Source organism: Poecilia reticulata, chromosome 2, assembly GCF_904066995.2.
Source record: "Poecilia reticulata chromosome 2, P_reticulata-male-v2, whole genome shotgun sequence".
In the NCBI taxonomy this organism is placed as follows: Eukaryota; Metazoa; Chordata; class Actinopteri; order Cyprinodontiformes; family Poeciliidae; genus Poecilia; species Poecilia reticulata.
This window is the reverse complement of record NC_088831.1, coordinates 29914653-29942479: the sequence shown is the minus strand read 5'-3', so window position 1 is coordinate 29942479 and position 27827 is coordinate 29914653. Positions and strand designations below refer to the sequence as shown.

The 27827-nt window shown below is 40.5% G+C and overlaps 1 protein-coding gene across 5 annotated transcripts in view; it reads left to right on the top strand.

The window, feature by feature from the left end:
* Positions 1-27827, top strand: part of lrp2a (low density lipoprotein receptor-related protein 2a) — a 56493-nt gene that overhangs the window by 10938 nt on the left and 17728 nt on the right. For 2 of the 5 annotated variants that reach the window (XR_014085778.1, XM_008399864.3), the window contains exons 10-49: positions 88-216; positions 716-885; positions 2462-2685; positions 3102-3308; positions 3448-3650; positions 5149-5289; positions 5416-5619; positions 6005-6197; positions 6803-6928; positions 7823-7953; positions 8092-8229; positions 8337-8618; positions 8711-8950; positions 9676-9795; positions 10104-10220; positions 11201-11581; positions 12592-12606; positions 12875-13123; positions 13751-13962; positions 14515-14699; positions 16692-16920; positions 17042-17219; positions 18412-18540; positions 19798-19964; positions 20121-20264; positions 20338-20447; positions 22329-22506; positions 22626-22839; positions 22949-23188; positions 23302-23490; positions 23721-24653; positions 24732-24897; positions 24968-25126; positions 25224-25513; positions 25603-25803; positions 25958-25984; positions 26083-26118; positions 26209-26451; positions 26919-27044; positions 27547-27666. Coding sequence is in view for 4 of the 5 variants with exons in the window: in XM_008399864.3 (XP_008398086.2) it covers positions 88-216; positions 716-885; positions 2462-2685; positions 3102-3308; positions 3448-3650; positions 5149-5289; positions 5416-5619; positions 6005-6197; positions 6803-6928; positions 7823-7953; positions 8092-8229; positions 8337-8618; positions 8711-8950; positions 9676-9795; positions 10104-10220; positions 11201-11581; positions 12592-12606; positions 12875-13123; positions 13751-13962; positions 14515-14699; positions 16692-16920; positions 17042-17219; positions 18412-18540; positions 19798-19964; positions 20121-20264; positions 20338-20447; positions 22329-22506; positions 22626-22839; positions 22949-23188; positions 23302-23490; positions 23721-24653; positions 24732-24897; positions 24968-25126; positions 25224-25513; positions 25603-25803; positions 25958-25984; positions 26083-26118; positions 26209-26451; positions 26919-27044; positions 27547-27666 (7746 nt within the window). In the remaining variant the exon portion in view is untranslated. The remainder of the gene's footprint in view (positions 1-87; positions 217-715; positions 886-2461; positions 2686-3101; positions 3309-3447; positions 3651-5148; positions 5290-5415; positions 5620-6004; positions 6198-6802; positions 6929-7822; positions 7954-8091; positions 8230-8336; positions 8619-8710; positions 8951-9675; positions 9796-10103; positions 10221-11200; positions 11582-12591; positions 12607-12874; positions 13124-13750; positions 13963-14514; positions 14700-16691; positions 16921-17041; positions 17220-18411; positions 18541-19797; positions 19965-20120; positions 20265-20337; positions 20448-22328; positions 22507-22625; positions 22840-22948; positions 23189-23301; positions 23491-23720; positions 24654-24731; positions 24898-24967; positions 25127-25223; positions 25514-25602; positions 25804-25957; positions 25985-26082; positions 26119-26208; positions 26452-26918; positions 27045-27546; positions 27667-27827) is intronic. The other 3 variants (XM_081603071.1, XM_008399871.3, XM_008399880.3) reach the window with 3 other exon arrangements.

The following is a 27827-nucleotide window of genomic DNA, read 5'->3' as shown; positions in this document are numbered from 1 at the left end:
AGTAAAATCCCTTTTGTTAATTTCTCAGTGTGACCGTCCCTGTTTCTGATCTTGTTTTATTTATTTTTTTATTTCATCACGCTGAAGACTTTGATGACTGCTCCATGTGGGGCGCCTGTGATCAGCTGTGTGAGGACCGGATTGGCTCCCATCGCTGCAGCTGTAGAGAGGGCTACACTTTGGAGCAACATCGATACTGTAGAGCAGACATATCCAGTGAGTGGCACTTTCACGGCTTGTTTTGTATACCCTACATTCAGTTTGGGAGTGTGTTAGCGATCCATCCAAATGAAGTGCTTTGGCATGGTCTGTACTCTAGCTTTTTGGCTTCCTCTGTGTGGAGGGCCTGTTTTTCTTTCTGGTGCATTGTTGCATGTTAAATGTTGCTTTAGTAAGTCTCTTGACTTTGTTACACATAGAGCGTTTTTACACAAACAGTGACCTGTCTGAATTTAGCTCTGGTAAAAGAGGGCTGGAGTGGTGGTGAGCAAAAACCTTTATGTCTCCTTTAGTCTGAGGGAGGAATATCATTTACGAGAGACAATTCCGAAGTTTCAGTGAGAAATGCATAATATTAAACAGAATACAGATTTTTTTGTCGTTGGGGAGCAACCAAAAAAAAAAACAAAAACAATCCAGAGTTGGATTAAAAGATGAAAATCCTAATTTATTCATGCCAACTTTTGTCTTTCTGTGAATCGTTTTCCCACTGCAGCTGGAGTTCCTTCCTTGGTTTTCTCTAATGGCAGAGATCTGGTAATAGGCGACATCCACGGCAACAACCTGCGCACTTTGGTTAATTCACAGAACAGAGGAATTGCTGTGGGAGTGGACTTCCACTATCATCTCGATAGGGTATTCTGGACAGACACCATCCAAAATAAGGTGCTTTTTCTTTTCTGCCTTCTCAGTCATTTTGTTTCCTCACAGGCTTCACATATTGTATTAAATTGGCCAGTTTTTTTTTTTTTGTCTTTGTAAATTCTTGCGTTAGATTGCCAGTAGCCAAATTCTTTTGGTTATCTTTTAAAATATCAGCAATGTTGATACTATAATAATGGAATAGCTAGTGGCCCCATGGCGGCTGGCCCACAATGAAGGGAAACAGAGACGTAACAGAATCCAAGTGCCTTAATCTCGAAACCTGTCTGATAGGCTCGTATGATGTTCGCATACCAAGACCTAATTTTTGTAACTCGATCTTGTCCGAACTAATCATGCTGTATTCATTTTCATTGGTGCCGTCCATTTATAAGCATTCTTTTACAAGCTAAAAGGGCTTTGTTCTGGTCAAGTCTGGGCTTCTTTTTGGTTCAAGCCACTATGGCTTGGCTGAAAGGCTGGGACATGCCTCTCACTGGGCATTTCTGCATAATTGCCACGCCAATGGCAGCATGTCAGATTAAAAGTAGTGAGAGCACAAACAGGGCATGCGAATGCAACCAGAAAGGTTAAACTATCAGGCTATTTCCACATCTTTGGTTTCTCTTTAAGCAGGTCAGTTGAAAATCCTGCTTTTTAGATGTCTGGATCTGGTTTCAAAAAAAAAAGCAGGGCTGCTAAAAGCACTCCCTCTCAGCCAGCTGCATAGTGCCAAGGCTTGCAGACTGAGCAAGCGATTCCATCGCAGTGGGTACAGCAGACGGTTCAGGAGCTGAACACCTCAGTGTTTATGCTAATCCTAGTGAGGTTTTTGTCATTTTCAAATCTGCAATCAGATTTGAAAATGGTTTCTCTTAAAAGTATATATTGCAATCTACATGCTATATGTCTCCCAGTTTCCCTTGTCCATATTTAATATGTAGTTTCACTCATTCTATTCAAAAATTGCAATAATCATTAAGCATGGGCATTAAGCATGGGCTCACAGCATGAAGAGCTCGAGTGAAAACGTTTTAAAGTATCCGAGTAAAAAAGCACAGCAAAACTAAAACTAAAATTGTTGAAAAAAATCTATTTGATATTATAAAAATGAAAATGAAACAGTAATTCATAGTGCCGACAAAACCATGTGCCACTGTGCAGACCTCAATAATAAAAACTGTAGCATTAAGTCATGTATTATTATTATTTTCTTTTGATATAGTACAAATAAAAAGTATACAATAAATACTTGCTAAATTTCATATGAATTTTTAAGTTCTGATTTTACAGAATATTATAGTTTTAGCCGTTCAGCGGCTGACAGGAAGTACACAAACTCCCATAGCCACTTCTTTTTAAAATGTCTGTATCTTGATTAATTGTAACTGACTTATGTTTGCTTTGCATGTGGAGATAGCAGTCACAAACAGTTATTGAATATTCTAGATAATTAATGTGTTATGCTTTTGTTAGAAACCAATGCAAACCCAAAAGTGTAAGTTTATTTGTTCTAGGCTTAAACTTAAGTGATGTTCTGACTAGGAATGGCCACCACCAGACTAATAAGGTTAACTACAATGGCATCCCTTATGTCCAGGTGTTTTCTGTGCAAATGGATGGGTCCAACATGCAGGTGGTGTTAAATGTATCAGTTGACTACCCTGAGAACCTGGCGGTGGACTGGGTGAACAATAAACTGTATGTGGTGGAGGCCAGCGTCAACAGGATCGACATGGTGGACCTGGATGGAAGTAACCGGGTTACACTCATCACTGAAAACCTCGGAAACCCTAGAGGACTGGCGGTGGACCCCACTGTCGGGTGAGCACATGTCCCTTTCTTCATCATTTAATTAATCCCACCATCCCCAGTCCCCACATTCTGCTGTGCTCCATTGGCATGGAATGACGGGGGTGGGTTGTTTGAGATTAACAGATTGCCATAGGGAGATTAGCGAGGAGCAATGTAAGTGATGACCCTCATTGTAATCCTATAGTGTGTAGTTCAAGAGAGAGGGACAGCCAGGTGGCTCCAGAGGAACTGCTTATCTCAAATTATTGCACGGCTCTTTGGTGGGGGCAATGCCACCCACTTAGAGACATATTGTCCTTCTGTGGATGCCTAATTAAAAAAGTGAAGTGCCTCTGATAGTGCCTCCTTAAATCAAGCAGATGTTTGAGGAGTAGACTCTGCATGGGAGTGAACTGAGACCGTAATAAACCTCTTTCATTTTGCAGGTACATGTTTTTCTCAGACTGGGAGGCAGCAAACGGACAGCCAGGTCTTGAGCGGGCCTTCATGGATGGTACCAATCGTTACGGGATTATTGGGAGCAAACTAGGTTGGCCTGCTGGTATCACACTCGACATAGAGGCCAAGCGCATCTATTGGGTTGACAGCCGCTATGATTATATCGAAACTGCAACTTATGACGGTCTGCATAGGTAGTTTATGTTTTTTATTCTTCTTTAACGCTGGATTCTTAAAGCTTTAAGATAAACACGACATTTTAAAAGTTATTTGAGATCCAGGTGTGGTTTTTATTTCTAGTTACTACCTTTTTTTTCATTTTCCTTCTAACAGAAAAACTGTAATCCACGGGGGGACCGTGGTACCGCATCCTTTTGGAATCAGTTTGTTTGAGCACAATGTTTATTTCACGGACTGGACCAGGATGGCCGTGATAAAAGCAAACAAGTTTACGGACAGCAACCCACATGTGATTTACACCACGTCTCACACCCCACATGGAGTAGCAGTGATTCATCAGTTAAAGCAACCACAAGGTAAGCCTGTTACTGGCAGAAATCTTAAACATGATCACCTTGCAGTTCTTGAAAGAGATTTCCTGAAAAGATGTGTGGTTTTCGACACGCCTGGAGGTATTTTATGAGAGATGCTGTGACTTTCAACGTCTTTCTGTTCCTCGAATTCCCAAAGCAAGAGTTGTGTCCAAAATTCACAAAGTCAGCGATCCTGTCTGTGGTTTTCATGGACAGGATTTCAAGTTGAAGTCTTGTAGAGGAGGTTATCCGGTTGAGGGAACCTCATCCTTTCTTTTTGCAGTAGTTATTTGGCTCTGTTGGATGCGGGAGTTTAAGTCTTTATGTATGGATTGTGGTGGTGGCATTGAATAGGAGATGAACGGAAGAGTCAGGGGTTCGTCTGCAGTAATTTGCTTGTTGCTCTGGTCTGCTTTGTATATGTTCTGACTCTCACCTATGGTTAGTAGATTTAGATAATGAGTGAAAGAACAAGATCTGGGATACCAAATAACAAGCTTCCTTGTTATTTAGGGTGATGGATATAGACTTAGAGAAAGGGTGGGGAGTTTGATTGAAACTACTCCTTCATATCGATAGGAGTCAGCTGATGTGGTTCATCAAGATTCTTCTGGATGGATGAATGGATGGATGCCAGTTATATAGACTCAACCTGCCAGGGATGCCCACTGCTGATACAGATTTTAGTGATGCTAAGCCTCAGTGTTATTGAGTGTTGTTTTAGTAAGACATATTAAAATGTCTTACTAGCTTTCTGTGAGAGGTCAGCAATTGTTTGAAAGAAGTCACTGTGAAACAGAGCTTTACTATTTTGAAAAAGAGGACAAAATTATTTAGATTTGACATTTTTATCTATCTTCGGCATCTTGTACTAGCATGGGCAGTCATACTTGCTTTACTCATTGTGAATAACAGTCTGTATGTCTATTCATTACTGAATGTGGAAAATGGTACCCTGAGATTTCCAAAAAGATTGGCAACATTTTCAAATCCAACATGTTTTATGACAGACAGAGGTTGAATGCTCAAACAAAGCAACTTTTGGTAAAACATTAAACCTTTTTGTTATCTGCTGAAGGCCTTTATCACCCTTTCTTTCAGCCTTAATGAACCTCCTCTGGGTTCGTTGTCAGTAAGTATCTGCTGGGTTGTTTTGCTCGTTCATACATTCAACAAAACCTTTCCAACCTTTCGGAAGACAGCTCCTTTTATGTGCCTGAAAAGTTGCACTCAAATGATTAAAACTGCAAAAATATGAAATGGCAAGAAGTGAAAATAGTGAGTTCATGGTGCATTCACTGACTGAAAGAGGACTGGTGTTTATGTAGTTTGTGACCTAGGGGGCCTCTCCATAGCAGGTTTTCTCAGCACATCTGTAGTTTTATTTAACACCTTTTAAAAGTGCCATTTAAATTTTACTGGGAATTTTACAGCAAATTTAAGGAATATATTTTAAAATAAACATGTGTCTCTTATTTTGGATTATCTACCGTTTCTCTAGCGCCAAACCCTTGTAGTTTGGGCAGAGGTGGATGTGAGCAGATTTGCGTTCTCAGTCACAGGAGCGACAATGGAGGCCTTGGTTATCGCTGCAAATGTCGCATTGGTTATGACCTTCATGCTGATGGCAAACGCTGTTTGGGTAAGTGAAGATTTCTTTCAATTCTTTTTCTTAAACTACCTTTTTTTTTCTTTTTAAACAAAGCTCACTCTCTTTGGCATAAATATCTGTTTTGGCTCATGGATTCTTCTATCGTCTTTCTCACAGCTGTGAGGCAGTTTCTGCTTTTCTCCAGCCAGCTGGCTGTGAGAGGAATCCCCTTTAACCTCTCCTCCCAGGAGGACATCATCCTGCCCGTCACCGGATCGCCCTCCTACTTTGTCGGAGTGGATTTTAGCGCTGAAGATGATGCTATCTTTTTCTCTGACACGGCAAAAGATATTATTTACAAACAGAAGGTGGATGGAACAGGTGAAAATCATTTTTGCCTCTCTTAAACTAACATTACAATACAATGGAGTATAAACTTTCAGCATATACTGTAATTTTGCTGCCATTGTTGTACCATGCCGTTTCCTCAGATATTTTGGAAGTTAAGGGAGTATCACGATGAGGACAGATAGAAAAGGAATCATCTTTCATTCTCCCAAAGTGCAGAAACAGCCAACTATGGTTGATGTGCATGGATTCAAGAACAGAAACACCCCTGCTCTGATCATCTGTTGTTCTAAGAGTTGCTCTAGTTTCTTCTGTCTGACCCCTGAGAGGAAAATGCAAGCTGACAGCCTATTTATTTAAATGTGTTCCTCTTTCATCTCTGAGTAAAACAGTCCTCTGACTGCTTTGATCTGCGCAGGCAGGGAGATACTGGCAGCCAACAGAGTGGAGGGAGTGGAGGATCTGGCTTACGACTGGATTTCCAAAAACCTCTACTGGACGGACCCTCGATACAGGAGCATATCCGTCATGAGGCTCGCAGATAAGTCCAGGAGGGCCATTATTCAGAACCTGAACAACCCCAGGGCCATCGTGGTGCATCCTCTGATTGGGTAAAGCAAAACAATCTCCAGAACGTTTTCTGAAATGTTGGTAATGAGGTCCCAGAAGCATACATGTGTGTTACATAACTGTGTAATGATGTTGTAATGCTGAGTTCACCTGAAGAACTACGCAAAAAAACCCCTGCATTTTAATAAATTGTTTAGATTCAATTTAGGTCTTGATCCTGTCATTTTCTGCTTGGGTAGTTATGAGCTTGAATATTATCTAGTCAGCTTACATCGGCTGATTGATCTGCATTTGTTACACAATGCCTATGGGTGTGTACAAAATCAGCATTTTATGCTACGTTACACACTGTAATAGCTGTTCACCCTTTCATTAACATAATATACTACTTATCTGCTAATAAAATAAAATATTACCTAGAACAAGCAATTATTTCCTATAGTCTTAAAGCCATTAGACCTTAGAGATTAGCTCTGTATGAAGGCCAGTATTGAAGTTAAAAATGAGAAGTTGGCTTAAATGTGAAAGCTCCACATTGCAGACGTGTTGAAGACAAACTTTAAATTAATATTAGTATTCAGATTTTTTTTTAAATTAAATGTTGAAATGAGACTTTTTACTAATTCTCTTTTTTCTCTTTTACCAGGTATATTTTTTGGACTGATTGGTACCGTCCTGCAAAGATTATGAGGGCTTGGGGTGACGGGTCACATGCTGTGTCTATTGTAAACACTACCCTGGGCTGGCCAAATGGATTAGCAATTGACTGGAGGTGAGCCAAATGTTTTATGTCCAAGTATCCAGGACAACTGCATCACAAAACAGTTATAACATTTTTTCATTTGGATAAAAGAAAATACTGTTTTTAGATATGCACAGAAAAGGTAACAGTCCCAGTCGTGCTGCTAGTTTCTGGTGCTTCCAAACATCATCTGAGTTTATCATTATTATCACATAATCACAACTTATTTTCCCCTACAGTACCAACAAACAATACTCATAAGTCTCCATTTTCTAAATATAACGTTATACAGCAATTTATTATGGCCAAGTTATTTATAAAAGTGTGCACAGGGCACACACTGTACGCGAGACAGAACGTTGTTGTTGCAAAACTCTGTAGTTTGAAAGAGTATTTCTAATATTTCTGAATAAAACAAGGTAATTATACAGTTAACAATATAAGCTCTTCTTAGCATCTCATATCTTATATTACTGACACATTTAGCCTAACTAAATGCATAGTTCCTGTTGAACCTTACCTGAACTGAAAGTCTGGCAAAACTGGATTTGTCTTAACTCCATGCCTGAATGAACATCTGATGCTTCAGTAAAAAAAATACAGATTCTTCTCTAGTTTTTCCAGTTGACAGCTGCTAAGTTTAAATTTTCTTTCTGCAGTTAGAGCTGCCGCTCTGAAGAGGGTTTTATAGGTTTTTCACTGATTAGAAAAGGTTGGATGTTCGAATCTGGAAGGTCATCCAAAGATACAGACACGGTCAAATGTGACATTAGTCGATTCTTGTTATCAGCTGCCTTTTTTTCTGTGTATCTCTAATTGTTTTAATTAGAAATAATTTCAAATTAGCATCCCTCCTCCTATGGTACTTATTTCTTAAAAATAATTTATAATACTTTATGCCTCTCTGTTTTGATCACTGCTCAGCTCAATGCGTCTGTATTGGGTGGATGCCTTCTTCGACAAGATTGAGCACAGCAACTTTAATGGACAAAACAGGCTTTCCTTGGACCGCATAACCCAGATCTCACATCCTTTTGGCCTTACCATTTTCGAAGGCAAGTTGTTTACATCTCATGAGCTTGAATATTTTTTTCTTTTAACTTTTATCATAATCACATCAAAGAAGTAATTGCATTTTGCAGGAGGCGATGAAAGATACTGTAGCATATTTCACGCTCTGCTGCTCCTTTCAGGCTTTGCGTATTTCACTGACTGGCGCCTGGGTGGCATTGTCCGTGTGCGCAAGACCGATGGCGGGCAGATGGTAGTTATTAGGAGAGGAATCAGCCACATCATGCATGTCAAGTCTTTCAACTCCAACTCTCAGATCGGTCAGTAGATTCATTTTCTGTTCCTCTCACTTTCTCGTTCATGCGTGACTTCACCTCGCTCTCATCAGTCATATTCCTGGTAATTACCCCCGACTCTCCCTTCGCAGGTGCTAACCTCTGCAACAGGCAGGCAAATCCTAACGGAGACTGCAGCCACTTCTGCTTCCCAGCGCCGGACTCTCAGAGAGTGTGCGGCTGCCCGTACGGCATGAAGCTGTCACCAAATCAGCAGACGTGTGTCGAGGACCCCTCCAACGAGCCCCCAACAATGCAGTGCGGAGCCAACTCCTTCTCCTGTGGCAACGGCAAATGTGTCCCAAGCACCTACAGATGCGACGGTGTTGACGATTGCCATGACAACACCGACGAGCTCCATTGTGGAATAAACAGTAATCTGACTTATTTAAATCTTTTCCATGTAATTTTTTGGGTTTGTGTTGGTAAAGTTCATTAAAAAAACAGCTTATTTTTTGACTTCTAGACACTACTTGTTCCCCCTTGGCCTTCACCTGTGCGAGTCAGCGCTGCGTGCCAGCAGGGTGGCGCTGCGACGGGCACAATGATTGCTTTGATAACAGCGACGAGATCAACTGCCCCACACGGGTGCCAGGAACTTGCCCCGCCAATCAGTTCACATGCGCCAACCACCGATGCGTCCCGCACACGTGGCGCTGCGACACAGATAACGACTGCGGAGACGGGTCCGATGAAGCAGACTGCTGTACGTATCTATAAAAGCCCCCCATCACAGTTATTGCCACCCCCTGTTAAACGTGTAGAAACACTCGCTGTAAATTAATAGAAGAAAATAGAAGAAAATTCCAACGGTTCTTGAAATACAGTTTAGAAAAATATATGATAATCATTGGCATCATAAAAGTTTCTACAACAAAATGTAACTGAAACATCTTTAATTGTTAGCTAAATTAAGTTTTAATAAGTAATTCACACTTCCCTGTTAAACATCCATCCATCCATTTTCTTTACACCCTTGTCCCTTTGTGGGGTCGGGAGGAGTGCTGGTGCCTATCTCCAGCTTCTGGGGAAAACAGATAAAACCAAATGTGTACATGTATTGTATAATTTTTTCCCATTACAATCCAACATTAAAATAGATTAAGCTTTTCTTGTTCTGTGTCATTTAGGATGACTGAATGTATCTATTTTTTTTACAACATACTAAAATAATGAAAGATTTTTAAAGAGATTTTTCAATTTCTGAAAAAGTTCCCATACACTGATATTACTATAGATTTAATGGTTTTGGGTAAAATCAGATTATGGGATTATGTTTTTGTAGGACTCTGATAAATTAATTAATCTTTGAGTTTAATTGGAGGCATGCCTGTGGATTTGAAAACCTCAAATACTCTCTTTCCTTGTGTTATGTCACAAACAAATTTAAAGAAAGGGCTAATATTTGTATTTTACAATTATGTTATCCAGATCTGGGCAGTACGTGCCACCCAGGACAGTTCCAGTGTCCTGACCACCGATGCATAGACCCCAACTACGTCTGTGACGGAGACAGAGACTGTGTGGACGGAGCAGATGAGCAGGGATGCAGTGAGTAGTTGCTGATCTTGTGTTGCAATTATGCAAAGCATATAATATTTCCCATTTTCAACTATATATTTAAGCAGGTTTAATTTTAATTGACTCAAATCTATAAACCCATTAAAGGACATTCTCCCTAACGCTTATTCTAATGAATGAAAGCTTTGAATTCATTTATAAAATCAGAAACACATTTGCAGAATAAATTGTTAAAGATCAGTCCCTTTGTACAGTTCAGCATCTACTTTTTAGGCTCTTTAAATTGTATTGCATAACAAGAGGTATATTAATTATCAGCACTGTTATGGATTTTTCAGTCTACAACTGCACTGTGAGTGAGTTCAAGTGTGGCAGCGGCCACCAGTGCATCAACTCCTTCTACCGCTGCGATGGCGTCTTCGATTGTAGCGATCGCTCTGATGAGCAAAACTGTCGTAAGTGTTTTTGATTCTCCTAGCGGTCATAAATTATCTTGCTGAGTTATTGCTCAGTATTATAAGAACATTTATAAGAATGTCCTGATCAGTTTTTTTGATCACAGATATTGATCCCTGTCATTCAAAGGTAGACTGATGAAGAACCCACAGGGCAATGCTTAATCAAGTCAAAGCTAATAAGGATGTAATGGGATATTCCTCTAACCTCATGAGCATTAAGTGATGCTCCTTCGTGTTGTGATTGTGAAGTTTTAATATGGAGCCAAACGTTAACATGTTTAATCTTTATTTTGATATAACTCAATAACTCATTTTTCTGTGCAGTTCCAGTTAATCATGTGCACTCAAAACTTACTCAAAAAGATGCTCTCTTCCTTCATTAAGTTGGTATTTTTGGTTAAAAGACTTCAAATTGAATGAAAAATGTTTACATTGTGTTTTCTGCTGGAGGACATCTGAGCAGTTAAGAGTTGATTAGATCAAATAAACTCAAGAGACAATTTGCTTTGCAGACAGCAAAAACAACTGCAGATGAATACATAAAAAAAAAACAATAATAGTACACCACAACATCTACGTAGCACATAGTACTACCATATACCACCACCGTTTGTTTGGTTCTTGCATGACTCTTTAGGTTGACACTAATGGGGATGAACGTCATTATCTCTTTTAATATGAACGTTATTATAAAAGGTGAAAAATCCTTAGTTTGTAATGGGAAAACTCTGACTCTGACTCAAAAAGATGTTGTAAATGGTTTTAAAAATTCTGCTTGCTGGTGATGCAGTTGACACAAACACAGCCAGTGAGCCAACCTCAGGTAAAAGAGTTGACGTTTTGTCCAGGAACTCCAGTACAGATCATTTTAAAAGCCATGACCTGGACATCCAGCCAAAAGTTGACATCCATGTTGGACATCTCACTGTCAAACAATTTTGACCCATGTCTTTGCGGCGTGTCCCAATTTGTTTTAGCTACCAGGCCCCCGGGGATGTGCCATCATGACAATGAGTTTCAGTGTCAGTCAGATGGGAGCTGTATCCCGTCATCATGGGAATGTGATGGACATCCAGACTGTCAGGACGGCAGCGATGAACACCACGCCTGTCCTCCCCGGACCTGCCCATCTTCTCTCTTCCGCTGTGACAATGGAAACTGCGTCTTACGCAGTTGGATTTGTGACGGAGACAACGACTGCAGAGACATGAGCGATGAAAGAGATTGTCCCACGCCGCCTTTCCGGTGTCCAAGCTGGCAGTGGCAGTGTCCTGGTCACAGTGTTTGTATCAATCTCACCACAGTGTGTGACAACACACCCAACTGTCCCAACGGCGCTGATGAGTCTCCGCTTTGCAGTAAGTTGTATCCTCAGCTTTTTTCACCTTACACACAACAATGATTTCCACCCCCTTCCCATGTATCATGACATCTCATAAGCTGTACATAGCATTAGTAGTCGTGTGAAAATGTAACATTTTAGAACTAACGTGTTAAATGAAAATATAAAAATCATACAAAGAACTTCCAAAAGATTCACCTCTGATTTTGTTAGAGTTTTACTAATTTTGTAGAAATCTGGCTGTGTGTCAACTTGTTTGTGCTTAGTTATGGCACACTCACTAACTGGACAGTATTTTAGTTTTGACCAATAAACCATTATTTCTGGGTGCATTTTCAATATTGATTTCTTTTACAATTAGACTTTTTTTTTGGTTCAAGGTAAACCTTTTGTTGTTGATCTCATTTTGTTACTCTTGTTTCAGTTTGAGAACAGCACCAAAGTCTTGTTTAAAGAAAACATTGAATTATTTTATTTCTGCAGAGCGAATCTAATTAATTCTATATATGCTAAAGCGACCATTTGTCTGTCCAGCCCAGTTAAACCTAATCGGATCCTCTCTTTCAGCAATAACTTGAAGCAATTTTAAAACATGTGATCGCCTGAGCTCATGTCATACAGTATTTAATCACAAGAATAATTGCTTCATTATTGAAGAATGACATAAAATACAATTCATATTCTTTCTATGTTTTTATGCTCATTTGACACAGTTCATTGACTGAAGATGTTTCTTGTACATTAAGAAATAATTGTTTTGTTTTTCCAGTAACACTCATCCATTTAATGACAAACACAATAACAACCTACTTCAAGCTGATTTTGTTTAATTTGACACTTTTCTAATTGTTGTAATATTTTAAAAGCAGCTGCTTCATATCACAGAAAAATCGTGTTCAAAGTCACTTGCTAATGTTTGTGTTCTTGTGTTTGAATCAAGCATGTCTGATTTGTCCTGCACTGACCTGAAAATTATCTGTGATTTCCCCCCCCCCCACCTCCTCTTGCCTCTCTTCCAACTTTCAGATGAACCTTTACCAGGTAGGAAGAAACTCTCAATCATTGGTAGAAATGCTGCCAGTAGCTATGATTCGTTTTTAACAGATGCAATGTCATTGGTCATCGATTATGTCGCAAATTTCCAACAATCACCATTTGTAACCTAGCTTTGGCCCAGGACAGCAATTCTAAGGATGTGCCGTAGCATTTTGCTTTGTTAATGTTTTTCCTCCATCATTAACACAGCATGTACTGAAAAGTCATAATTTTTAAGACGGTCTCTTCTTAATAGTCCCTTTCTTGCTTTTAGACCAAGAGAGCTGTTCTGACAACAACGCTGGCTGCACTCATGGTTGCATACAGGGGCCTTTTGGGGCCCAGTGCACGTGCCCTGTTGGTTATCAGCTCAGCAACGACTCCAAAACGTGTGAGGATATAGACGAGTGTAATCCCCCAGGACTGTGCAGCCAGCACTGCTTTAACGAGAGAGGCTCGTTTCGCTGCCACTGCCAGGACGGTTACACGCTTGAAGCAGACCAACGGACCTGCAAGGCTTCAGGTGAGGGGAGAAATGTCTCCAGCCTTTGGAGTGTAGTTTCTTCATCCCTTAAGATTTAAATAACTTGAATAATTTCATTATGAAAGGAAATATATCGGCTCTGCTGTGATACATGTTTTCGCCAATCAGACATGTATCTGATTTCTCCACTCGTCCAGCTGAGGGGGGGGGATAAGTGGAACTTGGCCCGTAGGCCTCCAGACAGACACACTGTCTTTCTTCTTTCTTGTGTTTCTTTGCTGCTCTGATTTCAAAAGATAAGGCAAATAACATATATGTCAGTCACTGGCCATCGCCGCAGTAATTAGGACATAATCACAAACAAAGGGCTGTTTATAAGGGGAGCGTGCCTGACATGAACTCCTCTTCCTTCACAGATAACTGACTGAAAGCTTTTGCAATACAATAGGACATTATTTGGACAAAAGTGCATTCCCAAAGGACAGACATTTGAGTAGGGTCTAGTTAAGAGTTTTCTTGTGTGTCTGCTGTCAACACTCACACACACAGCCTTGTTTTTAAGCACTACCGGGGACTCAAGACAAGACGCACACAAACTGATAAGTGTTTTTATTAGAAATAAACATACCAAGTAACTGGGTTCAGTTGTGTTTTTTTTTTTTCTAGATTCTCGTCAAGCCTTTCTACTTGTGGCCAGTCGAAATCAGATTATCCAAGATGAAATAAGCGCTCAACCGAATGTGATCCGGTCACTGATTCGAGACGGACGCAACATCGTGGCTATAGATTTTGACTCTGTGTTGGACTGTGTGTACTGGTCCGATACCAGCCAGGACCGGATCTGGAGTTCTCACATAAATGGCAGTGAGAGAACTGTGGTAAGTCACAGGGAAAAATTAAACATACATTAAAGTCTGGAAAACGATGGATTTTGATTTCGAAATGATGTTCCACGTCTGGATAAATGTGGAAAAACAAGCATAAAAGATTCCCTGTTCTCTTCTTTAACTGTATTATTCCTTCTCTTCTTCATTTTTTGTATCCTTATTTACCTCATTACTGTTGTATCTTTCCTGTCTTCCTCCCTTGTACCTTTTCTACCTCCACCTCTCTCTCCTTGTGGACTTTCTTCTATTCTTCTTTCCATTCTTTCCATTTCTCCTTTCTTTCTCCCTTATGTCCATCCTTCCTTCCTCTTCTCTTCATTTCCTTTCCCTTCTTCCTCAATTCCTTTTTTCTGTTTTTTGCTTCCATCTTTAAAGTCTCCACAGTAGAAATATTTATTGTATTGACATTAACAGCTTTACAAAAGTATTAAAGAGTTAAATAAAAAGTAAAAGTAAAACCCTTTCAGTCGGTTATCTTAGAATCTTAGGCTATCTTTTCTTAGAAATAAGTTAATTTAATTTAAGATTATATCTTGTGTACAGATATTTGACAGTGGAGTGACTGTGACAGAGAGCCTTGCTGTGGACTGGGTGGGCAGGAATTTATACTGGACCGACTACGTCCTGGAGACAATTGAGGTGTCTAAACTGGACGGCACACACCGGACCGTCTTAGTTAGTGAAAATGTCACCAACCCTCGAGGTCTGGTGGTGGATCCCAGAGACAGGTCAGAAACACGTATTTTGCCCTTTTTTAAGCATTTTCACATTTTGTCACACCACCAACACAGACATCACACACAACATATTTGTGAAGTGGAAGGAAATCAAAAATTAGGCTTAGAAAAAGTTAGGCTAACAAAAATGGGATTTGAATTTGTCCACAGGTGGAGTCTTCACATCTTTTACATTTTTGCCCAATCTTCTTTACAAAGTAGTTTAAGTTCAGAGAAATAGGATGGAGAACACCAGTTCCTAATTCTTGATACAGATTTTCAATTTGTTTTTGGTCTGGGCTTTGACTGGACCTTTTTTAAGTTGTAAACACGCTTCAATAAGAACTATTCTTCCTGATTCAGGTTATTCCACCAAAATATTGATTTCCAAACTCTTCCTGAGTGAAAACATTAGGATTATTGTTTCTAAATGAATATGAACTTGTTTTCTTTGCATTATTTGAGATCTGAAAGCATTGCATCTTTTTTTGTTAATTTGACCACATTTCTCATTTTCTGCAAATAAATTAAAATTTTTTTGCTTGGGATTTCAGAGACATGCTGTTAGTAGTTCAAAGAATAAAATAACAATGTTCCTTTTACTCAAACATATACCTATAAAGAGTAAAATCAGAGAAACTGATTATTTTGCAGTGGTCTCTTAATTTTCCAGAGCTGTATAACAGGTGTGTCAGAGTAAACAAGGTAAATAGGTATTCATTTACTTTTCATTTGTAAAAGAGTTTTATTTTATTTGTGAAACAAATTTGAAGCTGTGCATCATTTTCCTTTTACTTCACAGTTATGTTAGTGTTGATCCATCACATAAGACCCCATCCAAATATTGTTGAATTTTATGGTTGTGACATGAAAAAATGTGCTAAGCTGCCAAGATTAGATTTAACTGAACTGATTACGGTAGTTTCCGAACGGTAACTGTAACAGTAAAAGTGCTGATCCTTCGTGTTGCTACTAGCACGTGCTAAATCAGTGGTCAACATTTTTATTACCGCGGACCGTCAAGACGTGGACATTTTGTTGCGGCCCGGGGGGAAGAGAGGGAGGGGGAATGAACAGTCAGATAAGGCTTCTGCATGTTGGTGTTCCCACTAAATACTGAATATGCCCTATTTGGGTTGTCTTGGCCCTTTAATCGCAGCCTGTTGGTTTTTCCCTGACTGGGAACGAGAATACAACCTGCTGAATGTGACAGGTAGCCAATCAAAAAGCGCGGTGACGTAAGAACAGAGGGGAATCCCAAGCAGCTGACATATCGCACAACTGAGTCCCGTGGATATCGGAGATGATATGTGGAAATGTTTATTATTAGATCTAAAAGGTCATTATTATGTTTATTCAGTTAAAAATGTTAACTATGAAAAAACATATTCACCTCCAAATCATTGTGCAGCAAATAGAGCGGCTGCTCCCGTCGTCTTTTATCCACCGCCTTTTCTTTTTGTTACATCTTTTATCTCTTAAAATGACTCCACAAACTATCACTATTGCTTCTACATCGTCATCCGTGTTTGGTTTTTCTAAATTCCCGCTATGTTGGGGGTTTTACTGGATTATCCTCTTGAATCGGGATGTTCGTTACTGGAATCGGTTCGTGTTGCTCCTGCCTTGGACACACGAACCGATCGACCCTGTTGGACTTTTATCAGCTCTGGTCACAGAGGTTTGGAGAATCGGCTGACAATTCTTAAATCTTTCCGTCAATGTTGGCGGAGGTAACCAGACTTTCAATGATTCACTTCCTGCTAAAGAGCCCCCTGGTGGTTGAAGAAAAATCCACATATAAACGGCTTATAGTCCAGAAAATACAAATGAAAAAAAAAATCTGAATATTCTCAGCCCCCCGACCCCCTGAACTATCAATAGTTCAGAGGGCCGGACCAAATGTGGAGGCGGGCCGGATCCGGCCCGCGGGCCGTAGTTTGGGGACCCCTGCTTTACAGCATAGAAAGAGTCGGCAGTAAAAAGATTGTCTCTGTTTTGCAGCGCTCACCTGATGTTTTGGACTGACTGGGGAAGGAACCCCCGCATTGAGAGGGCAAGCATGGATGGGAAACTCAGGACAGTCATCATAAACAGCAAACTGTACTGGCCCAATGGTTTAACCATCGACTATCCAAATAATTTGCTGTACTTTGCTGATGCCTATTTGGACTTCATTGATTACTGCGACTACAATGGCAACAACAGAAAACAAGTCCTTGCCAGCGACTTGGTAAGTGTATGAGGTCGTAGTCTTTCTCTCAAGAGGAGCATGTGCAGAATACACTGAGCATACCTTTGAATAGCATGTGTAAGACACCTTTTTTTTTTCTTCTGCTGCTCTCTATGAAAAGGTACTGCAACATCCCCACGCAATTACCATTTTTGAGGATTTTGTCTATTGGACCGACAGATACATCAACCGAGTGATGCGAGCTCATAAGTGGCATGGGGAGAACCAGACAGTGATGCTGTTCAACCTCCCTCAGCCAATGGGCCTAGTGGCAGTGCATCCAACCAGGCAACCGGCAGGTATGGCAACAGTATCCAACATGCTGCTTAACCCAGATGTGCTCTTTCCTTATGATGTCATCTGTTTTGAGTATTGCACCAACTCAGCATGATGCTGCCACAATTGCACTTCACAGACGTGAATTAGCCTCACTAACGTCCCTCTTTCTCTTCCAAATGTAACAGAGCGGATTTTTGTTTTATCACACAAAAGAACATCTCTCCAAAATGTAAAGTTCACGTGTTCATTTGCAAAGTGCAATTTAGTTTAGAGTAATAGCTTCTTATTTGCTCAATGGTTTTTCAGTCCATGTCAGTACAACTCATCTCAGGTGAAAACATTTTCATCTCTGGGACACAGAACTGGTCCTAGAGATGGCTGAATGTTGCTAGGATACACATATCCAGCTTCAGGTAATTGTATCTACCTAACTAGACATGTGGATGCCAACAATTAAGATCCTGATCTCTTGTTGGTGTGCCTCTGTATAACTCATATGGTGTTTATTAACCTATCAGAGTCTTGTCAAAAATTGATGGAAAATAAAATATTTGATGGTTAAAAGGATAAATAACTTCAAATTTTAATTTTGTTGTATGAGCTTTGGTTTTGGATAGTTTTTTTTGTCCTTTTATGTTTCTGTTGTGATTTATACTTAAAGTTATACGTTTTGATTTTTTTATGTATTGTAGTGTTTTATGAAAGTGCAATTTAGTTTGATGTGTAGGACAGGCATAGCTATAAATCTTGTGCTCCCATCTTTAGCTTTTCAGTAAAGTTGTTTGAACTGATGCTGTTTTTTGAAGTGTAGATAAATTATTTGATGAAATCTATCAAATCCGAATCTTACAAAGCTGTAAGATTTGGGCTTTCCCAAATTGCTTAAGTGGCAAAGTGATCCTGAATGCAATCTTTTGAATTAAAAATATGTCTTAATTATTTACTTCCTCTAATTATTGGCAAGTATAAATACTTGAAGTACTATTTGTAGGCAGTTCTCATGTAAAACAGGATTTAGATTAATCTTAAATTTAATATCAGACAGTGGGCAAGAAAAGGATTTTGTGTGGCTTTTTTTAAGTAGAGTATGTAAATGTCTGCTTTTGACTGCATCTGCTTTGCATTAATGTTTGCTGTGGCTACATTTCAGCTGTAACTAATATGTCCTATAACTCGCGAGATCCAGCTAAGATGACTCTCTTCAATTTGTAGGGATAAATCACTGCTTGGGGAGCGCCTGCACTCATATCTGCCTACTCTCTGCTGTGGGACCAAGATACTATTCATGCGCCTGCCCCTCCGGCTGGACTCTGGCGGCTGACCAGTTCACCTGTGCCAGAGGTATGCAGGCTGCCAACAGGAGGGAAACACTCATCACTTAAATTGATAAAAAAAAGGAAGCGTGGTCAAATGTTGCTGATAAGTTGAAATAGTCATCAAGTATTCATCTCAGCAGTGATTACTTTCATGAGAAAGAAAAAAAACTCTTACTCCCAATTTGATTCTTGCATGCTTTCTGTACATAGAGATGTCTTAGTGTTTGTAAGAGCAGAAATCTTTTTTAAACAGCATATCTGTAGCATAGATTGAATCAGGTACCTGTCAACAGCCTCCTATTTAGACTTTCTTGTAACCTGCTGCTCGGGTTATAAATATTGAGACTCATATGACCATGTCTTTCATGGAAACAAGAGGACAAGGGACCTTTAATGCAAGGTCTAAGGAGTCCACCTTAGGTCAGCAGCTTGACTCATCTCAGGTTTCAGCCCCTACAAACCAAGCAGACGGCAATCTCTCCCTGAAGCCAATGATTATCCAAGAATGAAAATGCCCTACAACTATTCTTTGACTCTAATCTCTGATGACAAAGCAAATCAGATTGTGGAACCGGCTTTCACCAGTCAATCCTCTTTATAGATAAAGGTCCTCCAGCTTTAGTTCCCTAATTTGCACCAAATATTTACGTAGGAAGCAACTGAACACCTATGCCTAATTTTACTAAAGGATCTGTTTACAAATTTTTTATTTTTTTTGTTTATTTCTTTTTGCACTTAAATTGTGTTCTTGTTTGTGAATAAAGTTGCATCTTTATAAATTTTATTTCTGGCTGAAATGTTTGAGTCATTTTTTTGTTATAGTTTTTCAACAAAATCCCTTTGTTTTAGTTTTAGTTGACATCTATAGTCATTTTAGTTTTAATCTAAATTTTAAATTCAGCAGACTTTGAGAAAGTGTAGATGCCACATCACATTAGACCTGTTTTACCTGAACAATGAATATAAATACTTGCAGTTTTTCTGTGACTACGTTGGTGCTTGATATTTCAGTTTATTTAATTCATTCTGCCCAAAACAATAAATTTTGTTGACGTTTTCTTGCCTTTCCACATGATTTATATCAGATTTGAAAGGAATGCATCTCCCTCTAACATTTTTGTATTTTTTCTATCAGTTTGTAAGAATATCAGTCATTTTATTGTAAATCTGGTCTCTTGGGGAGAGCTTTAATGTAGTTTTTATCTTGTTTTCTTCAGGAAAAAAAGATTGTGGTGACAAATTTTTGTTGACAGAATTAACACTAGTTTTTATTTTCCGCTAGTTGAGGATCCCTTTCTGGTGGTTGTGAGAGACAGCATCATCTACGGTATTCCACTAAACCCAGAGGACAAGAGCAATGATGCAATGGTTCCAGTTGCTGGTCTTCACAACGGCTACGATGTTGACTTCGATAACAAGGAACAGACTATCTACTGGGTGGAACACCCTGTGAGTCCATCTCAATCAACACAACAGACTGACAAACAAACCACAGCTTTTTTTGTTCATTTGCTCAAAACATGTGGAGCTAGTTCTAGCCTGATCCAAACAAGCCATTAATGTTAAGCGGTTGGTGAGGTTAATATGTCTAATTTTGTCCAAAAGGGAGAGATCCACAGGGTGAAGTCAGATGGTACAAACAGGACGGAGTTTGCCCCCGCAGCCATTCTCGGCTCTCCTGTTGGCCTGGCCCTGGACTGGATCACGGAGAATCTGTACTACACCAACCCAGCTACACAATCTATCGAGGTGAGATTAACGCATTTGGTCGTTCATTCATTTGTTTATCTGTCTGCTTACTTCTTTGTTTTGGCTTGGCCAGGTTTTAAAGTTGAGAGGAGACATACAGTACAGGAAAACTATAATCACAAACAACGGCTCTCCGACCGGCGCTGGCAGTCCTGTTGGCATCGCTGTGGATCCGGCACGTGGGTAAGCCCCATTTAACACCGTCCTGGCACCGCCGCTCAAATCCACTGCTGCTGAGCCCTGACAACATCCATCTGGTTGGCTTCAGGAGAGATCTTAACAAGACTTGCTGCCATCTAAAACCCCACAAGCTTATGGTCAAGAAACAAGAGCTTTTCTTTCTCATTGTGGGTTCAATAACCGGAGGGAAATAATTTTTCTTTAAAACTAAACATGTCACAAATCCAGTTATGCAGATATGATAAAGTAAAAACAACTCAGTGTCACAGTACCGCAGCATTAACACACTACACCAGTGGTCCCCAAACTACGGCCCGCGAGCCGGATCTAGCCCGCCTCCACATTTGGTCCGGCCCCCTGAACAATACCAGAGAGCATTCAGATTTTTTTTCATAGACCGTATTTTCCGGACTATAAGCCGCTTATATGTGGATTTTTCTTCAACCACCAGGGGGCTCTTTAGCAGGAAGTGAATCATTGGAAGTCAAAATTGGAAATAAAAGAAGAAAACGCCCATTAAAACGGAATTAGGTTTTAATAGGGAATTGAAATTTGAGAATGTTGTTGATCAGTTAAATAGCATTGAGGGGAAAAAGAAGATTTTTCGTTTTTTTTTTATAATATTGGGATCATTATGAGAACTTGAGGTATAGATATTAGGATCCAATAGATGGCAGTAGTGCAACAATAATGGATGCAAGCTGCTGTTGAAATCTAAAGAAGAAGAAGAAGAAGAAGAAGCAGCAGAAGAAGAAGAAAGCGCCCATTTTCATTTAGCATGTGCTAGTAGCAACACGAAGGATCAGCACTTTTACTGTTACAGTTACCGTTCGGAAACTACCGCAATCAGTTCAGTTAAATCTAAACTTGGCAACTTTTTCTTTTTCAACCGTAATAAATGTGATATTCAATTGAACTGTTATGACTCAAATGTTGGGTGTCCGCCCCCCTCTGCTGCTGTTGCATCTTTGTGAAAAACCTGGAGCGGCAGAGATATCTGAGGCTTATACGTGTATGTTTACTGTTTTAAAAAACAACTTTGGGGTTGTGGTTTATAGTCCGGTGCGGCTCATAGTTCGGAAAATACGGATTATAATCCTTCCTGGATTTTTTCTGTGAAGAATCCAGAGAATGTTATTTGATTGTGCTTTCTGGAAAAAAAATAAATGTTTACATTTAGGCACTCCTGCAATCGTCACACTTTATCTGTTACAAACTGACTCCTGCCTCCCACCAGAGAAGGGAAAAGTTATGTGGCCCTCACAGGAAAAGGTTTGGGGACCCCTGCTCTACACACTAATGATACAGCATGTATAATCTATAATAATGTCATATATGACATTTATTTACTTTAAAATTTATTTTGACACTTAAAAACATAAATACAGAATAAACACCAGTTTCACTAAACTGATTTAATTATATATATTTTGCCTTCCTGAACTTTATAGATCAACACTGGGAGTCTTACTAGCTATTAGCTGCTTTATTAAGTTTTCTGCATGTGTGTACAGCAGCAGGCAGTCAGCTGCTTCATTCACATGATGTTTGTAGCATTCCAACTGTGGTTTTAGAGGAGTATTTACCTTAAGTGTGATGGTGAGAATTTCCACACTGTGACTGCGTTTTACAACTAGAAGTGCTTCCAAGCAGCCAAATTGATCTTTTGTTTTATAACCAAGAGAAAGGGAAAACACGAGTAGTTCTCCACAACTGGCATTCATTATGGTATGGATAAAGGAAGAGAATTTCCAATCATTTTGACGCTATCTGTTGTTGCTCATTAAAAGTATTTGATAGTGCATAAATGATATGATTGCAAATTTTGCGTTTTTAAACATGAAAATAAAAAAATAAACTCAATTTATTTTTAATTTTATCTAGCAAACTTTACTGGACAGACCAGGGAACAGAAAGTGGCATCCCTGCCAAGGTGGCAGCTGCAGACATGGATGGCATGAACCCGGTCACGCTCTACACCAACAACCTTGATCACATTGAGTTCCTCACTGTGGACATCCAAGAGAACAAGCTGTACTGGGCTGTCACAGGCACTGGAAAAGTCAGTTTTTATTCTGTTTCTTCTCTCTAAACTTTTTATAAGACGTGTTGTGTAGTTTCAATTTGATGTAAACACCCATTGAAAACATTTTGCTTGTGTTTTTGATCAAACTGCCTCAGATTGAGCGTGGGGATCCAGATGGAAGCAACCGCATCACCATAGTGACGGGTCTCTCCCACCCTTGGGGTGTGGCCGTCTACCAGAACTACCTGTTCTTCAGCGATCGTGACTTTGAGGTCATTGAACGAGTAGACAAGTCCACTGGTGCCAACAGGGTTGTGATGCGAGACAACCTGTCGGGACTTAGAGTCCTAAAAGTTCATTTTAGAGATAGTGAGTGACAAAACTCCTCACCGTTTATTTCTCAGTTTCTCAGTCTTGTGGCTGATTTCTGTTTTGGAAAGCTTTGACTTGCTAAAACACTTTTTTTTCCTAAACTCAGCATCTGCAGGTACATCTAATGGCTGCTCCGACAATATGGGAGCGTGTGAGCAGCTCTGTCTTCCTCGACCACGAGGTTTTTTTACCTGTGCATGTGCGACAGGTTTTAAGCTAAACGCAGACAACCAGACTTGTGCCCCTTACAAGTCCTACGTCGTCATCTCCACTCTGTCTGCTATAAAAGGCTTCAGTCTTGAAGGCTCGGATCACTCTGAGGCAATGGTCCCCGTGGCTGGAAGAGGTAAGCCACTTTTACCATGTTATAAACATAATGTGTGACCCGTGCAATGTGCTTTGGTTCTTCTTCAATAAAACACCAACTGAATTGCTGAGTTTTGAAATCTCCCCTTACAGGCCGCAACGCTCTCCACATCGACGTGCACATGGCTTCTGGTTTCATTTACTGGTGCGACTTCAGCAGCACCGTGATGATACAAAACGGGGTCAGACGTATAAAGCCGGATGGCTCAGGATTACACAGTGTGGTCACATCTGGAATAGGACGCAACGGGATACGAGGCATTGCTGTGGACTGGGCTGCAGGTAAGCTGCTGTGTTATGATTTTCACCTACACCTGGCACCCTTACTCAGATTTTTTTTGTTTCTGAAAATCAACTACAAATTCTGTTAACCTTAAAGACAGAGCTCCATCAAACTAGGTCACATTTATTTACCTTATTTGTCCAGTTTTCATACAGCACCGTTTCATGAATTATGACTTTAAACCAATATTATCATAATAAATTTGAAACTTTCCCACTTCTTTCCCAAGGTAACCTGTATTTCACCAACGCCTTTTTGACCGAGACGTATGTCGAGGTTCTTCGTTTGAACACGACTTTCCGGAAAGTACTGCTAAAGACGCAGGTGGATATGCCGCGGCACCTTGTTGTGGATCCCAGAAACAGATACCTGTACTGGGCCGATTATGGTCAGCACCCCAAAATTGAGCGTGCGCTCTTGGATGGAACCAACCGCACAATTTTAGTGTCTTCTGGGATAATCACCCCACGAGGCCTTGCTCTGGACTGGCATACTGGATATGTCTACTGGGTGGATGACTCTCTGGATATGATCGCCCGCATCGGCCCTCATGGAGGAGAGACAGAGATCGTTAGGTACGGCAGCCGCTACCCAACTCCTTATGGAATCACAGTGTTTGAGAACAGCATCATTTGGGTGGACAGAAACCTCAAAAAGGTTTTTCAAGCAAGCAAAGAGCCAGGCAGGACAGAGCAACCAGCTGTAATTAGAGATAACATAAACATGCTGAGGGATGTTACTATCTTTGACCAGCGTACACAGCCCACCAGCACGCAGGAACTGAACTACAACCCCTGCATGGAAAACAATGGCGGCTGTGGCCACTTCTGCTTTGCCCTTCCAGGCTCTAGTCAGGGCGCCCAAAACAAAAAGTGCAGTTGTGCTTTTGGTGATCTTGCCACAGATAAAGAGAGCTGTGAGATGTCAAAGGAGGATTACCTCATCTACACCACTGAGAGCACAGTTCGCAGTCTGAGACTCGATCCTGAGGACCATGCTCTGCCATTTCCTGTTGTCAATGTGCCTCGCACGTCCATTGCTCTTGATTTCGACCTTACAGACAACAGGATTTACTTCACTCAGAGCTCAGGTACAGGAGCCAGCAAGATCAGCTATATCAGCCTGTCCTCTCCCACTACAGCTCCCGTTGTAGTAGCTGCAGGTAAGTTCAGTACTCCTACTGTTTGAGGATTATTATGATGAGGTAGGAATTGTAGTAATTGTGCTGTGGTTGTGACAGATCTTGGGGCTCCTGACGGGATAGCCTATGACTGGATAAACAAAAGAATTTACTACAGCGACTACGTCAACCAGAGCATTAGCTCGATGTCTGTGGATGGTGCCCAAAAAACAATAATCGCCCATGTGTCGAGGCCAAGGGCCATCATGTTGGACCCCTGCAGGGGGTAAGCATTACACAGCATTACATATATCAGTCTCTACCTTTGTTTAAGTTGCTTCTTTCTTGTTGTACAGATACATGTACTGGACAGACTGGGGAACTCATGCAAAGATTGAGCGAGCCACCTTGGGAGGAAATTTCAGAACTGATATTGTGAACAGCAGTCTGGTGTGGCCAAATGGTCTGACTTTGGACTATGAAGAGGAGAGACTCTACTGGGCAGATGCAAGCTTGTAAGACCTCATTAAAATCCACTTTTGACATTTTTAATTTGCATGTCTTGTTACTTTCAAAGCTTCTGCCATTGCCATGTTTTTACTCTGCCATCAGACAGAAGATTGAGCGGTCCTCTCTATCTGGAGCCAACCGTGAGGTCATTGTCAGCACAGCCATCTACCCGTTTGCAATGACTATGTTTGGTCAGTTCATCTATTGGACCGACTGGAACACCCGCAGCATCTATCGGGCAAACAAACACGACGGCTCTGACCAGAGGGTTATGATTCAGAACCTCCCATCCCGACCAATGGATATTCAGGTTCTGGCCCGCAGGAAGCAACAGCAGTGCAACAGTCCCTGTCAGCAGTTCAACGGAGGCTGCAGCCACATCTGCACTCCAGGTACAAAGAAGCAATTTAAATTGTGGGAGATAAACCTTTACTTCACCTGGAACCTCCGTGTAAATGTTTGGTGATCTTGCTTTTATCAGGACCTAACGGAGCTGAGTGTCAGTGCCCAGCAGAAGGTCGATGGTACCTGGCTGACAGTAAGTATTGTATTCCTGACAACGGGACTCGCTGCCAGCCAGGCCAGTTCACCTGCATGAACGGCCGGTGTATCCGACCCCAGTGGATATGCGACAATGACAATGACTGTGGAGATGGTAGCGACGAGCTGGAAAGAGTATGTGGTAGGTCCTTTTGAAAAGATCTTGAATTAAAAGTTTTTTTGTTTTTTTTTTGGTCATAACCATCTTATTAGTCTTTTCTGTAATTTTTACTATTTATCATCACTAATACTAACAAATTAGTTATTTTCTTTCCTTTAACAAATTGCTTTCTTAGGAGATAAACCGATCTTCAGCTATGCTGGTGTGTATTCTTGCACTGTGTGAATAATTTACTAATCCCCCATTAATAAGCAGTAACCAATACTAACATAATTTAATGTACTTACCTTTTACATGCAGTCCCACAGCTGCTCTCTTCCTTTATTGCACTGTCAGGTAAAATGAGCTACTGGTGAAAGTGAATCTCTTTTGGATTCTTTTCTCTTTTGAGTTAAGATCTGACCCGTTGTTGATTCTGATCGGCAGCCTTTCACACCTGCGAGCCCACCGTGTTTACTTGCGGCAATGGGCAGTGCGTTCCCTACCACTACCGCTGTGACCATTACGATGACTGTGGGGACAACAGCGATGAAGTTGGCTGTCTGTTCAGACCCTGTGAACCCAGTACAGAGTTTGCCTGCAACAACGGCCGCTGCATTGCAAAGGACTATGTTTGCAACGGCATCAACAACTGCTACGACAATGGGACTTCCGACGAGCAAAACTGCCGTGAGTTTCTTGTTAACAAGATAATGTGATAGGTACAGTTGAAACCATATATTTACTTACATTATTGAAAAAGACTCACAAACTGTTTTTTTCCTCTCCCAGTTTGACTAAACATTTCCTAAACATGTAATGTAGAATGACCAAAATTGTCAGTGGGCGAGAGCTGGACAGGTTGTCAGTCTGTCACAGGGACACAACCACCCAGACACACAGTCATACCCAATGGGCAATTTAAAGAAATCAATTAATTTAGTAGTCATGTATATCACCAAGATTTATCAAATAGAAATCGCTTATTATCTAAGCTGACCTAAAACAGGAAAGGTCTGGTTTGATATGTCAGACAAGATGAAAAAGAAATGGCTATTCTTTGACACCGGCGTGTACTTAAATTTCTAGGTTTTACTGATAAATATTCTGTGTTTATTTTATTGTGCTAACTGTGTTTGAATGTGTGGTGATTCCAGCTGAGAGAACCTGCCAGCCAGAGCAAACAAAGTGTCAGTCCACCAACATTTGCATCCCACGGTCATACCTATGCGATGGAGACAACGACTGTGGGGATATGAGCGACGAAAGCCCAACACACTGTGGTGAGCAACAGCTTTAATGCATGTTTTCTCTTTGAGATGCTCATGAAAGCATAAAAATCATCAAACTTCTTCTCCCATGCTATTGAACTCTAAATGGACACAGTCACTAAGGAAGGACTCAATAACAAATTTATTAAATAATCATTCATACCTCTAAACAAAAAGTTGAAGTATTTTTTGGTTTACTGCTATAAATGAGCAGTAAATCAAAACTGCCCCATGTTCCAGTCATTAGCACTAATGGGAGAATTTTGTTTTGAAATTAGCTACTGCATATTGTTATATATTTTCAAGTATCATCTTTTCCAATTCCATTGTATTTTTTCATGAAATGGCATCAATTATAGTATTTAGATAACAGACTGTTATGTTTTACTAAGTTGAGTCTATTGGCTTTTAAAACAGTTTTTGGTATTTTGCAAGAATTTATTGTGATCAAAAAGCTATCGTAACGTGAAATGATCTCCATCTGACTCGTTTCCTGCCTGCATCTTCTACATAGCTGCAGCCACTTGCTCCCAGAGTGAGTTTCGTTGTTCCAGCGGTCGCTGCATCCCCGCCCACTGGTACTGTGACGGAGGAGCCGACTGCTCTGACGGCTCTGATGAACCCCTCTCCTGCAGTGAGTGCTCCTCAACTCTCTCACACCCAGAACGAGCCTACCAGCTTTGTGCTGAAGCCCCCCACACCCCCCATTACCCCACACCCCAACCTTTTATCAGCTGCTCACTTATTGTGTGAAGGTGTCTGTTAGCCAATCTGTGCAGTGTGAGAGACTCCTGT